The 14,492-nt window shown below is 53.1% G+C and overlaps 1 protein-coding gene across 1 annotated transcript; it reads left to right on the top strand.

Annotated features, from left to right (window-relative positions):
• The first annotated feature begins 423 nt into the window (after window positions 1–423).
• Window positions 424–13,322, top strand: LOC103583076 (procollagen galactosyltransferase 1). Its single transcript, XM_008564489.1, has 9 exons — window positions 424–576; window positions 1,856–2,060; window positions 3,632–3,751; window positions 8,330–8,406; window positions 8,495–8,601; window positions 8,854–8,986; window positions 10,179–10,306; window positions 11,338–11,544; window positions 11,732–13,322. Exons 1-9 carry the CDS (start codon window positions 424–426, stop codon window positions 11,997–11,999), a joined length of 1,398 nt encoding a protein of 465 aa, XP_008562711.1. The 3' UTR covers window positions 12,000–13,322.
• Window positions 13,323–14,492: the final 1,170 nt, after the last annotated feature.

Here is a 14,492-nt window from a genome sequence, read left to right as displayed (position 1 = left end):
TTACCGGCATCTAGCCATAGAAAAAAAGTGTTTGCCGTTAACAGGCAGCTCCATGACTTTCCTCAAAGTGACGCCTCCATGGGCTGGCTGGTTGGCTCAGTTGGGTAGAGTGTGGTATTGTAACACCACGGTCACAGGTTCAGATCCAGGTAGAAAAAAAATGCTAACTTCACTGCTGGCCAGTATGGAGATCCAAACCCACGGCCTTGGGTTACAAGGCTTTGCTCTAACTAACTGTGCTAAGCGGCCAGCCCTGTGCAGCCTCTTTCTTTGTGTGAATGTGACCTGGCTCGCTTTTCCGGGCATAGCCATTGATTGAGGAGCCATGGGGCTTCCAGGGGTCTCTGCCAACCCTCCAAGACTCTGGCCTTTGCCCCAGCTGCTCAGAGTTGTTGCCTGACCCGGGGTCCCCATGCTGATGCCATGTTGGACGTTTTGCAGTTTGTGGATGCGGACAACCTGATCCTCAACCCTGACACACTGAGCCTGCTCATCGCAGAGAACAAGACGGTGGTGGCTCCCATGCTGGATTCCCGGGCTGCCTATTCCAACTTCTGGTGTGGAATGACTTCCCAGGTAGGGCCGAGGGCTGGGGGTGGCGGGGGCTGGGTAAGTAGTTGCTGTGTCTGGAGTCTAACGTGGTGAGTGTTTTACAAATGCCTTCACCGTAGTCCGTAAGCAGAAACAGAAATGCAGAGAGGTAATGACTTGCCTAAACTCACACAGCTAATAAGTGGTGGTGCCAGGGTGGGACTTCAGGCATGGCTTGATCCAGGTGCAGAGAGGGAATGATTTGCCTAAACTCATGCAGCTAGGAGGTGCCAGGCTGGGACTTTAGGCATGGCTTGATCCAGGTGTTCAAACAACTGTCATTTTTCCATCACTTGAGTGGCTTCATTCTCAGACTGCTCAAGATTGATCCCAGCAGCACCTAGCCAACATTCACTCTGATTAGGCCATTTCCAGTCTCCTATCTACCCCTGAACCAGTCACTGAAGCCAGGAAAGTGCAGGCTCTGATTGGCCAGGCTTGGTGACAAGTCCCACCCCAGGCTTGAGTCTGAAGTCACAGGCAAAGCAGGGGGTAGTGAAAGGGTGGGGCAAGGTCCCTGGCCAGGGGAAGGGGGCTGGGTGGCTGGAGCCAGGGCACTGACCTGTCCTGTCTCCTACTTGTTTTTATGTTTTTGTTTTGTTTTATATCCGGACCCTTGACCTTTATTTTTGTTGTTGTTTTTAATTGAGGTGAAATTCATAAAATATAATATGATATTAAAGTAAATAATTCAATGGTTTTAAACATTTTTTACAATGTCATAGAAATCTAGATGTTATACACTAACAATTCCAATTTATAAAAGGCATAAGGAGAAAAACCAACCCCAGATTGTTCCAGAAGCTTTTAAAACTCTCCTGCGAGATTTTTCCCCCACTTTCTTGAAATCGTGCTTCTTTTTTTTTTTGGTGGTTGGCCAGAACGGGGATCAGAACCTGTGGCCTTGGGGTTATAAGGCCAGCCCCGAAATCATGCTTCTGCCCTTCAATTTCTGTGTCAATCGAAGAATGCCACATGTCCAGTTTCTTTTTCAGCTTTAGAATTTCCTCCTTCAAACGCTGCCTATCTGATCTGAAGTATTGAGCTGGGTCTTCCAGAGGCCCATTTCTCTTCCTTGTCTGCCACTGTCCCTCAGCTGAGGCTCTGGGGGTGGTGCCTAGAGCCTGGCACTCAGGGAATTCCCATTGAACCCGGAGGCTGGCACCCGGGGCTTGCTCTCCAAGCTCTTCATGCCTCCCATTGTCGTGGACCTCCAGCGTCACCTCTGGGGACCCCCCTGCAGAACTCTGCCCCCTCCCTGCAGGGCTACTACAGGCGCACACCCGCCTACATCCCCATCCGCAAGCGGGACCGCCGGGGCTGCTTCGCGGTTCCCATGGTGCACTCGACCTTCCTCATCGACCTGCGGAAGGTGGCATCCCGGAACCTGGCGTTCTACCCACCCCACCCCGACTACACCTGGTCCTTTGATGACATCATCGTCTTTGCCTTCTCCTGTAAGCAGGCAGGTGAGTGCACGGGGGTTTGCCATCACAGGGGCATCTGGCTGGTTCTTTGGGATCCATGCTGAGCAAGTCCCAGCAGAACACACAGAAGGTTCCCAGAACCAAAACTACGGGGTGCAGGCTGGCTTCAGGTATAGCTGTATCCAGGTGATCAGATATGTCTGCAGGACCCAGTTCCTCTCCAGCCCTAAATTCACTGGTGGCTTCACTCCCCAGCTCTTTAAGACCTATTTATTTATTTATTTTTATGGGGTTTTTTTGGGTGGGGGCGGGCAGCTGGCTGGTACAGAGGTTGAACCCTGGACCTTGGTATTATCAGCACCAATGCTCTCACCAATTGAGTTAACCAGCCACCCCAAGACCTATTTATTGAATATTATTTCTATCTTGATACTTTTATATTCTCCTAATTTTTGGGGTGTTTTCATTTTTGTTTTGTTTTTTTTGTGGCTGGACGGTAAAGGGGATCCAAACCTGTGACCTTGGTGTTATAAGGCTGCTCTCTAAACAACTGACCTAACCAGTTTTCTGTAGTTGAGCATATATTAATTCTGTAATTAGGGAAAAAACGTTTTAAAGAGAAAGAGAGCATAGCTTTATGTTGACTTGTTATTTATTTATGATGTTGTTATTTCTTCTAAACCAGAGGTGGACAAACTATGTCTGTTTTTGTACAGTCACAAGCTAAGAACAATTTTTACATTTTTAAATGGTTGGAAACAAATCAAAAGAAGACTAATATTTTGTGACAAGTGAAAATGATATCAAATGCAAATTTTAGTACCTGTAAATAACAAAATAAAGAAAGTTTCACCGGCATACAGCCAAGCCCATCCATCTGAGTGTCCTTTGCGGCTGCCTACACATTCCAAAGGCAGGACTGAGTCACTGAGACAGAAACTGTCCCACCCAGAAGGACTACAGTGTTTACCATCTGGCCCTTTACAGCAAAAGTTAACCAGTTAAAAGAAGGTCATCGCTGGGCTTTTCAGTTTAAAACATGATAGACACATAAAAATTTAAACCATTCAGAAAAGGATAAATGCGCGGTTGGCCAGTTAGCTCAGTTGGAGAGAGCCAGGCCTTGTGATACCAAGGTCAAGGGTTCAGTTCCCGGTACTGGCCAGCCACCAGAAAAAAAAAATATATATCAAAGCAAAGGACAAATGCAGGAGGTAAGTTACTAGCATTTTGTCAGACTGTGTCCCCTTTTTGTGCATAAATTGCATCTTTACTGTTTATCTGCTGTTTGGAGTTTTGCTTTTTCCTGGAATCCTACAGGCATTGCCACACATGTGAACAGTTCCAGTTTGCTGTTGCCTTTGGGCTGGTGTTTGGGGTGTTTCTGAATTCTTACCTCTGCCTGGACCTCAGGAGCACCCAGAATATATGCTTGTGCATGTGCTCAAGGCTCTGTCCTGGCTCCGGTTCCCAGATGGAATGCCAGGGGTCCGGCTGGTTGCTGGGGTCAGCGGAGCAGCTGTTGTCTGGCCTCACGTCGGGCCTTGGTGCTGGGGCCTCCTTGCTCTGGGCAGGGCTCTGTTTTCACTGTGGATTCTTGTTTCTGCATCCAGAGGTGCAGATGTACGTGTGCAACAAAGAGGTGTATGGCTTCCTGCCGGTGCCACTGCGGGCGCACAGCTCCCTCCAGGATGAGGCGGAGAGTTTCCTGCACGTGCAGCTGGAGGTCATGGGTGAGTCTGCCGGTGCTGCCTGGGAGAGGTCAAGCGACCCCCCCCCCCCTTCTCTTCTGTCTCGTGCCCATCCCATGAACACGTGTTGAGCCCCTGCCAGATGGCAGCCTGTGTGCTGGGTGCTGAGTACAAGGATTCACAAAGTAGATGGTTGTCCCTGCTGTCATGCAGTGCTGGTTTGCAGGCAGCTGTATATGGTAGTCTCCGGATATTCGGGGTGGGCTTCCTGGAGGAGGTGGCATTCAGGAGCAGGGTGAGTAGGAGTTTGTCAGAAAGAGGATTGCAGCAGAAGGGAGGAGAGACAAAAGTCTAGAGGGAATGTGAGCCCAGAACAGGCAGGGGCCCCAGCTACAGACTCAGGGGTGGCAGCCAGGGCCAGGGCATGGTGCCTCAGACACCAGGCTGAGGAACAGGCTTTCCCGTGAGAGCAGCCAAGAGCCGTGGGGGATGTGGGAGCAGAGAGACCAGCTGGCCGGTACAGGGATGGAACCGTGGACCTTGGTGTTGTCAGCACTGGGCTCTAACCCACTGAGCAACTGGCCAGCCCTGCAGTGGGTTTTCACTGAGGAACGTCCCGTATGTGACAGTGTCTGGGGACCTTGTCTTTGCTCCTGCTAAACCCAAAACTTGCTGTTACTTATTTAATATTTAACTTAAACAGACATTTTTTTTTTACTTCAATAAGTTTATTCAAAACAGGAAAGTCTGGGCCGAGCCTGTGGCGCACTCGGGAGAGTGCAGCACTGGGAGTGCAGCAGCGCTCCCGCCGCGGGTTCGGATACTGTATAGGGATGACCGGTGCGCTCACAGTGCTCACTGGCTGCCGGTCTCAAAAAAGGACAAAAAAAAACCAAAACAAACAAACAAATAAAAAAAAACAGGAAAGTCTGCAATATTTTTACCATAGTTGCAAACTGGGATCTTTTCACATATATAAAAATAAGTCCACACATTATGAAACTAGCAGCTGTCCCTCTGGCGAGGAGCACACAGGCCTGAGCCACCTTTGAAGTTATTTGGGGAGGGCGCTCCTGCCCCCACCACTACGGTGGGGGCTTCGCCCTGTGCTGGACACACAGATCCCTGCGAAGGCCTGTAGGGTAGCAGGGTCATTCCTGCCACTACCCAGATGGGATGTGCTTGGAGAGACAAAGTATCTATCCTGGGGCTCAGTTTCCCCAACCTTACCTGCTTCTGGAATAATCCGTGTGCGGCTCCCCCTGGTGGTTAAATGTGGGACTTCACCCTGCCCTCCTCTTGGCAAGACTTTTGGGTCTTTTTGAGGTAACAGACACCTGGAGATTGTGGAGTCACTGGGGCAGGCCCCCAGGACACCCGAGCATCTGTCACACCCAGATGCCTGGTTCCTTCCCAGCTCCCTTCGCCAGAGGTGGGTCACTGCTTAACACCAAGCCCCATCAGCAACTGCGCCTGGAGAAGCGTCTCTGTGGTTGTTTTCTTACTTTAAATTTTCACATGCATTCCTGTTGTTATATCTGGTAAGGAAAATGATTCGAGTTGCTGTTAAGAACTCAAACACTACAGAGACATGAACATTTTTGTGATTGTCGAGGGCCAGAGCAAACCACACCGAGCTGACGTGTGGAAGGTCTGGAAGTTGAGTTTTAGCACACATGGCAGTGCCCGATCACGTATGTGAGCCGTGATGATGTTTTATTATATATCCTTGTCACCGGCCCCAGACCAGGCTGTGGAATATTCCCGGCCCTGGGCCCCCACTGTCCTGATTTCATCAGGTGATGGGTTTTTGTGTGTTTTGTGCTTTGTATAAGTAGGACTGTGTGGCATCTTCTGCTCAGCTGCACGTGGGTGTTGCTTGCTGGTTGCTGCTGTGGCTGTGACCTGCGCACTCTGCCTTGCTGTGTTGTATTCTGCGTAAACGCTTAACCACAGATGTATATGCTCTTGCCTAGGTCACATGTCCCGTTGGCCCAGTCACTGTCACGTCCCTCAGCCAGTCTTCTGAGGGGCATGGAGTGTGTTTCTCATTTTTCTCAGCATTACTGTGAGCTTCCCAGCACATCTGTGTGAGAAAGTTCCAGAGTGCATCCATGAGTGTGAGGTTAGGGAACTGTCCCTAAGACCACCCTCATTTCTGACACAGTTACAAGTTCAGGGGTCTCCAAGAACACTCTCAGGTTTGACAGTTCACTGGAAGGACTCACAGAATTCTCTGGGAGCTATTGTACTCATGGTTACAGTTTACTCCAGTAAAAAGATACACATTAAAGTCAGCCAAGGGAAGAGGTGGATGGGGCAGAGTCAAGGGGAATTCCATGCATGGAGCCTCCACTTGTCCCTCCCAGGGGAGTCAGGACAGAGTTGTTTTCCAGCAGTGACGTGTGACAACACATGGTGTACTGCCCACCAGGGATGCTCCCCCCAAATCGATGTGTCCAGGGTTTTTATTGTAGGTTAGTCCTGTAGACGTGATAGACCATCCACATGGTTGACCTCAGTCTCCCGCTCCCCCAGAGAATGAGTTGATACCGTGTGGCCCAAGACCTCCACCCCAAGTCACATTTTACTCTCTGGTGTGACCCAAAGCTTCCAGGTAAATCAGGGCAATCCTATCAAACAGTTCACCCCAAGGGCTTAGAGATCACCTCTCAGGAGCCGGGGGCAAAAGCGAGACTGTTCAGGCCAGTTCAGTTCCTCACCGCACAAAGTGTCGGGTCTTACATGTTGATGACTGCTGTGAGGTGGCCCTCTGGGAAGGACGTGTAGATTTGCTCCTTCTGAGTGCCTCATGTGCTCTGTTTTCCCAGAACTGACAGGAAAGGGCAAGGAGATTCCCTCCCCTCCCTGAAGCAGGTCCACACACACCCCCTGCCCCATGTGTGGGGGAGAGGGGGAGAGGTTTAGAATGAGGAAGGAAGGGGCACCTGGGATTTGAACCCAGGTCCTGAGATCCCAAAGCCCTGCCCTTGGTGCTACGACTTAATCTCACCCAAAGAGGACAGGGTGGCCAGGAGCTGAAGGGCTCTGGCAGGAGGAAACTCAAGGAAGCAGTATCCCTGGTCCTCACCCAGGCCTCTCCCCAACACAGGGGCCTGTGTCTGTCCCTCAAGCTCTCACAGGGCCTTTGCTGCTGGCTAAGTGGACACCACAATCACCCTGGCTCTGGGCTCTTCTGGGCCAGCCTGGGGGCAGGCAGGAGCCCGTGGATCAGATCCTTCCTCGGGAAGCCGTCAGGGATGCGCACAGGGCCGGGGGACGTGGTTGGAGCTGTGCTGACAACAGCTAAGAGAGTGACAATCATGACTAGTCTGCAAAGTATATTTGATGTGTGTATGAGTTTCCTATGGCTGCTGTAACAAATGACCCCAAACCAGGTAGCTTAAAACAACCAAAATTTACTCTCTCCTGGTTCTGGAGGTCAGACATCTGAAACCAAGGGGTTGGCAGGGCCATACCTGGTACTCTCTTCCTTGCCTCTTCCAGCTTCTGGAGTTTTCTGGCAATTTCTGGCCTATCCTTGGCTAGCAGACACATGTCTCCTGTCCTGTGGCTGTCTTTTGCCTGTGTGTCTGTCTCTGTGTCCAAGTTTCCCCTTTCTATAAGGACACCAGCCTTATGATTAGGGCCCACACTAATCTCATCTAACTCAGTGACCTCTGTAAAAGATCGTATTTCTAAACAGGATTGTGCTCTTAAGGAACTAGGGGTTGGGCCTGGGGGACACAGTTCAACCCATAGCAGCATGCACGACTTCTCAGCATCTCTTTATGAAACCTCTGAGAGCTCTATTAGCCCATGTTATAGATAAGGAAAGTTGAGCCCAGACACCTCAAGGTGATGCCTCCTGCCATCATTTCTTTCTTTTCTTTTTTTTTTTTTTTCCTTTTTGTCTTTTTTCGTGACTGGTAACGGGATCGCACCCCTCAGTGTTGCGCCCGTACCGCGACTGGCAATGGGATCGCAACCCTCGGTGTCGCGCCCGCACCGCGCTCAGTTGAGCGGACCGGTCTCTATATGGGATCCGAACCCTCGGCGCCCGCCGCCACACTCCCAAGCGCCACACTCCACCGAGTGCGCCACCGGGCCAGCCCCTGCCATCATTTCTTTGGCCATTCTGTGAGATTGAGCACCTGCTGTGTGCCAAGCCCTGTGTTGGGCACTGGGTACCCAATGCAAGTGGACAGACCTGGTGTCTGTCCCAAGGGGCTTATAGGAGACAGGCACACACGGGGCCAGGGAGATAGGATAGCAGGGTGGGGACTTTGATGGTGGAAGCCCAGGTGCTGTGGGGACCAAGAGGAGGTGCCTGACTGAGCCCGAGACAGTGGGGACACTCCCCCTGCCCTGGGCATCATAGCTGAGAACTGAGGGTAAGGAGCCGGGAGGAAAGGGTGTGCCAGGCAGGGACCCAGCACGTGCAATGGGCCTGAGGTAGCAATGAGTGACTTTGGGGAGGTGCCAACAGCTAGGGTGGTGGAGTCTTAGTGGATGGGGAGACTAGCGACATGTTGTGGGTGGAGTGGCAGAGGAGGTGGGAAGGTATGTTGGAAAGAGGCTGGAGGCCCCCATGACCCCAGCCGTTTCTCTGCCCCACAGTGAAGCACCCGCCGTTGGAGCCCTCCCGGTTCATCTCGGGGCCCACCAAGATGCCTGACAAGATGGGCTTCGACGAGGTGGGCTGGGCCTTCCTGGGGGTGGGGCGGGAGGACGGTGTGTGTGGGGGGGACCGAGGCTCAGGGTGTGACCGAGGCTGGGCTGCAGGTCTTCCTGATCAACCTGAAGCGGCGGCAGGACCGGCGGGAGCGCATGCTGCGGGCGCTATGGGAGCAGGAGATCGCGTGCCGGCTGCTAGAGGCCGTGGACGGCAAGTGAGTCCCACCCCAGGGGAGGAGAGTGTCTGCACAGAGGTGTAGACCAGGCTGGTAGTTGCCATGGAGGGGAAGACTGTCTCACCCCAGGAGACAGGGTGGGCAAGTCTGCCCACGAGTGTAGACCCCATGTTGGCCATGTGCGTCCAGGAGGGATGCTGGGGGGCTACTGCTCTGTGGGGTAAGTGCCCACGTAGCTGGCAGGCAGGCAGGGTGAGTTCCTTGTGACCCCCCCCACCCCCTCCTTTCCAGAGCCATGAACACCAGCCAGGTGGAGGCGCTGGGCATCCAGATGCTGCCCGGCTACCGGGACCCCTACCACGGACGGCCCCTCACCAAAGGCGAGCTGGGCTGCTTCCTCAGCCACTATAACATCTGGAAAGAGGTGGGTGCCCGAGTGCTGCGTGGTCAAAGCCCAGTTCTCCTTACATAAGGGTTTTGGAAAGGGCTCGAGGTTTGTGGATGGAATCGCCCACCCACCAGGAAGACTTCCAGCAACAGCGATGGAACAGGTGGCTTCTCTTTAGTGAATGCCTGAACTGGCTGGATTGGTCCCAGCACCTCCTAGTGGGGCAGCTGTTATTCCATTGTGGGGATGTAGAAACAGGCTGGGGTGGGGGTGAGCCCTGCCTGCAGCAGGTGGTGCATGGGGCCTGGGACTCCTGAGCAAAGCCTCTTCACCCCAGCCTAGACTCTGTGCACAATATTTACTAAGTGCCCATGGCAACATTGACCAGTACAGGGTAGCCACCCTTGGAGGAAGAGGCTGTGATGAGTGAGGACATCAGACTAGGATTCACACTCGGGACGGTCAGGCATGAGGCCAGATGGGGGGACGTGCAGGGGGGGAGGGGGTGTCTGGGCATTTGAGATGATAGATGCTTACCTGGGCCTCCCTCCCTTCCTGAGATTCATCATACATGGCACAAGGCAGATTGTGATGTCCAGGTGACCCTAGACCCAGGGGGGACCCTGGTTCAAGTTCAGCCCTGCCTCTTAGTGGATTGAGCTCTGTCAACAAGAAAGATGTTTCCTGGTCTGAGCCTCAGTTTCCCCAGATGACAGAGTCATGACCTCAGTTATGAAGATTCTCGAGTTCATTCACTCAGCCTTACTGGGGACATGGCAGCCACCAAAACAGACCCAGCTCCCCTCAAGGGGCTCCCAGCCTGGGGAGGCAGGGAGGCTGATGACAAACCACAAAGAAAGAAAGGACAGTGGAGAGACAAGTGAGACACATATCCACAGGAGGGGCCAGGGCTGTACGTTGTCCTCAGCTGGTGGCACTGGATAGTCAAGGAGGGTCTCCTAGATGGGTGACATTTGAGCTGAGGCCTGAAGGATGAGAGGGTGTTCAGTGTCAAATACATAGCACAGGTAAAGGTCCTGAGGTGGGAGGGACCTAGGCAGGTGGGAGGAGCAGGGAGGTGGTGCCCAGGAAGTTGATCTGGACTCCGGGGAGGGGAGTGCATTCACTTCTGTCTGGGTGTGCCAGAGCCTCCAAGGTGAGGCTCTGGCTTTGGGGACAGGGATACAGGCCTTGGTCTCCCTGTGACCTGGCTGGGTATCCTCCTCAGGTCGTGGACCGGGGGCTTCAGAAATCGCTGGTGTTCGAAGACGACCTGCGTTTTGAGATCTTCTTCAAGAGGCGCCTGATGAACCTCATGCGGGATGTGGAGCAGGAGGGCCTGGACTGGGACCTCATGTGAGTGGTGGCCGGGGGGGTGGGGCGGAGCTGGGGCCTGGGGCATGGTCTGGGATAGCTGCATGCGGAACTGGAGCACAGGGGCATGGCCGGAGCTCTGCACAGAGCCTAGAGCCTGCAGGTCCAGGGGTGTGGTCATAGGCCTGGCCTGGGGCATACATGGCCAACTCTTGAGAGCATGACAGAAGGGTTCACTTGGTCCCTGGGCCGGAGAGCACAGTCAGGAGGGTAGCCTATGGGATAGGGCCTTGGGAGGATGACCCAGAAATCTAGGGACCTGGCCAGAAGCCTGCAGGCTTGGTCAGGGCTTGCAGACTTCACTGGGGTCTGTGGAGGTGAGGTGTGGCCTGCTTGGGTGTGGCCAAGGATTGGGGCATGGAGCTGAGGGTGTGGCTGGAGGTTGAGGGCGTGGCTAGAGCTGAGTTTGTGGCTGAAAGATGAGGGCGTGGCCAAGGAGCCTGGGTCTTACACCAGCCCTCAGGTGGGAGTTTGACCAGCATATTTCCAGGACTGGAGTGGTCCTTTGGAGTCTCCTATAGGTAGGCTGCTTTGTCCTCCTTTTATCCCCCCTTTCTCCCTCCTTCCCTTCCTCCTCTCTCTCTTTCCCTCCTATGTGCTAGACCTTAATCCAAGTTCTGGGGACACTGCTCAATACTCCAAGCCATGCTCTCAATATGAGTAGTAACTGCACCCCTTCATTCTTGGCTGCTCACCGTGTTGAGGCGCCTCACCCAACTGCATGCTCCACAGTCCTCTGAACCCAGAGCAGCTGCAGCCTCAGAGTGGTCCACATCCTCCCATGGCTCCCTAGTGCCCTTGGAAAAAACTCACTGTCCTCCCTGTGACCCACGCAGACCCTGCGGTTCCTCCTTTACCCTGACCAGCCACAGTGGCCTCCTTGTTGCTCTCCAGACACGCTGAACCTGCTCTCATCCCAGGGCTTGACGGGGGTAACTAGATCCCTGACTTTCTGGGTTAACATTCTCTGGAGGATGGGAGGAGTGTGACAGGGCCCTGATTCTGCACCCCAGCTACGTGGGCCGAAAACGGATGCAGGTGGAGCACCCCGAGAAGGCCGTGCCCCGTGTGAGGAACCTGGTGGAGGCTGATTACTCCTACTGGACACTGGCCTATGTGATCTCCCTGCAAGGTGCCCGCAAGCTGCTGGCTGCCAGGCCACTCTCCAAGATGCTTCCTGTTGACGAGTTCCTGCCTGTCATGTTTGACAAGCACCCAGTGTGAGAGGGGCTGTGGTGGGTAGGCTGGGGGCTGGGGTCTCACTGTGTGTCTTTTCTGGGTGGGTGGGGGCATAAGACTCGGGGGCTCCTGGGAGGTGTCTTTTCCTCTCCTGACTTCTCCCTCCATTTGTCCCTCTCTTCCTCTACCTGTCCCCTCCCCTGGACTCACTTCCCTCCTCCCATCCAGGTCCGAGTATAAGGCCCACTTCTCCCCCCGTAACCTGCGTGCCTTCTCCGTGGAACCCCTTCTTATCTACCCCACGCACTACACAGGGGATGATGGGTACGTGAGTGACACGGAGACCTCAGTTGTATGGAATAACGAGAACGTCAAGACTGACTGGGACCGTGCCAAGTCCCAGAAGATGCGGGAGCAGCAGGCACTGAGTCGTGAGGCCAAGAACTCAGATGTGCTCCAGTCCCCGCTGGACAGTGCTGCCCGTGACGAGCTCTGAGGGGCAGCAGCCAAAATGCCAAAGCAGCCATTGCTGGCCCAACCTTCACGTGCTCACTGGGGACAGCAGATCCACCTGTGGATCCTGGGGCAGGCCGTGGATGACTCTCCATGCAGGGTGGTGTCCAGCCAGCTCTTGCTCAGCAATCACATGCACACAGGCAGCATTAATGAAGTGCCTACTGTATGCCAGGAACAGGGCTTGGCGCTGGAGGATTGGGCAAGAACAAGCCCTCTTCATTCATCTGTTCATGTGCCCAACACTTATTAAGCACCTGCTGTGTACCAGGTCCCTGTGTTATGGCAGCGAACAAGGCATGATGGTTCACTTCATCAGTGATTGATTCAGTCATCAAGCATGTATTGATCAGATTAAGAACCAGGCGCTATGATACACATTAATTTTTAAAATTCATTCAGGTATTTATTGAGTACCTACTATGTGTTGGGCACCATTCTAGGTTCTGGGGATATTGAGGTAAGACACTTTGATTAATTTATTCGAACATGTATCAAGCATCTACTATGTGCATGGTACTTGTGACACAAAGATAAGTTCTTGATTGGTGCATTTATATAGTGCCTGTTGTGTGCCAGGAGCTGAGCTAGGTGCTGGGGATGGAGGTAAACAGGTGCTTTTCACTTCTCACTTGGTTTCTTACACATCTCTAGAGTACCTGCTGTGCTCCAGGCACCAGTGATACAAAAGTGTGACATTTGCTCCGTCGGTGTTTTTCATCACCCACTGTGTGCTCGGCCGCATGCCAAGTGCTGGGACACAGAGACGTACGAGTCCCTTCATTTCTTCAGGCAGCAAGCATTAATTGAGCACCTACTGTGTGCCAGGCCTCACAGACTCCCAGTTGGATTGAATGGTTGTCCAAGTTTGCTTCTTCCTCATCTCTCCTCACCTGAGCTGTGTGCAGACAACCCCCACTGCCCAAGAGTGTCCCTCTGGTAGCTCTATCTCCATCAGGCAACCACGGTCCCAGTGGTCACCTGGCCACATGTTAGCCCCCCTGGAGGGGGCACAAGATGGAGATGGGGGCTGGGTCTCCCTTGCCCTCCCCCGTTCCTTTTGTGTGACCTCCCTGCCCTTGCGTCTCAGGTGTGGTCTCTGCCTGCTGGATGAGGTTGCTCTGTTCAAGTCTTCGGTGGGATCATGTGTTTGGGGGCTGGAGGGGCTGCTGTGCCTTCAGACTGAATCGAATGTCAGATGCAGCCAGTGGTCTTCATCCTCTGGGGGCTAACTCTGCTCTCTGAGTTGGGTCCTGAATAACTTGCTTATTTTTTTATTAAATGTTCCTGGTTGGTTTTCACTGAAGTCTGTGGTCTTGCTTGCTGTCAAAACACCACCTCCCACAATCCTCTCCCCTGGCTGCTGGTCTGGATTTGGCAGGAAATCAGGGCAGGTGCTGTGGAGAAGCCAGTCAGTGGAGCGAGGGTGGATGAGGGTGTGCTGAGAGCCCCGTGTCCCAGCCTGCCCCATAAAACTTCCCTGAAATAGCCCGCAGACAGCAGACCTCGCTCTACTTCGTGGGGTCAGCTTCGAGATTGTCTCAGATGACTTCGAATGAGGAAGTGGGCTGTCTTGGTTAGGGTCCCCAGAAAACAAGATAAGTATTTGAGGGCACTTGAGTTATCGAGTGAACCCAGGAACCCTCCTTGGAGGTTGGGGAAGTGAGACAGAGGGAAAGAGTCCTGCAGGGGGCGCCAGCGAGCAGACAGCTCCGTGGGCGTCTGGAGCTCAGCTCCGCCTGGGGCGGAGGGCGGCTTTCGTCCACCTCAACCACATTTGGAGTTTCTGGGTCAAATGTTTATGGGGTCTCATGATTATTCAACCCTTAGGGTGCATAGGAATATGCACAACGGTTTTATAAACTAGCACAGAGGGCATGTGATCAGGGCAGAAAAAGAATGTACAGCTAACCAAACTGACAAAGCAAAATTAAATCACTCGGACTGACCCCGTGGCGCACTCGGGAGAGTGCGGAGCTGGGAGCGCAGCGACGCTTCCGCTGCGGGTTCAGATCCTATGTAGGACTGGCCGGTGAGCTCAATGGCTGAGCGCGGTGCGGGCGACACCAAGCCAAGGGTTGCGATCCCCTTACCGGTTACAAAAAGAACAACAACAACAAAAAAAATCACTCTTCGTCAGACAACTATCATTTTGCTGAAAAACTGCACCCGTACCCATTTTCATGACGCAAATACTTACACTTTTTTGGGGTGGGGTGGGGAGGCTAGCCAGTATGGGGATCCGAGCCACTGACCTGGGTGTTATCAGCACCACACTCTCCCAAGGGAACTAACCAGCCAGCCCCCATGCACATTTTTAAAAAGAGGATCATGTTACATAAACTCTGTGCTTTTTTTTTTCTTTTTTTTTTTCTAATGCAACACTTTTATTTATTTTTATTTATTTATTTATTTATTTTTTGTCTTTTGTCTTTTTCCGTGTCCGGCAACGGATCGCAACCCTCAGTGTTGCCCC

Source organism: Galeopterus variegatus, unplaced genomic scaffold (genome assembly GCF_000696425.1).
Source record: "Galeopterus variegatus unplaced genomic scaffold, G_variegatus-3.0.2 Scaffold19496, whole genome shotgun sequence".
Classification (NCBI taxonomy): Eukaryota; Metazoa; Chordata; class Mammalia; order Dermoptera; family Cynocephalidae; genus Galeopterus; species Galeopterus variegatus.
This window is presented reverse-complemented; position numbering and strand designations above follow the sequence as displayed.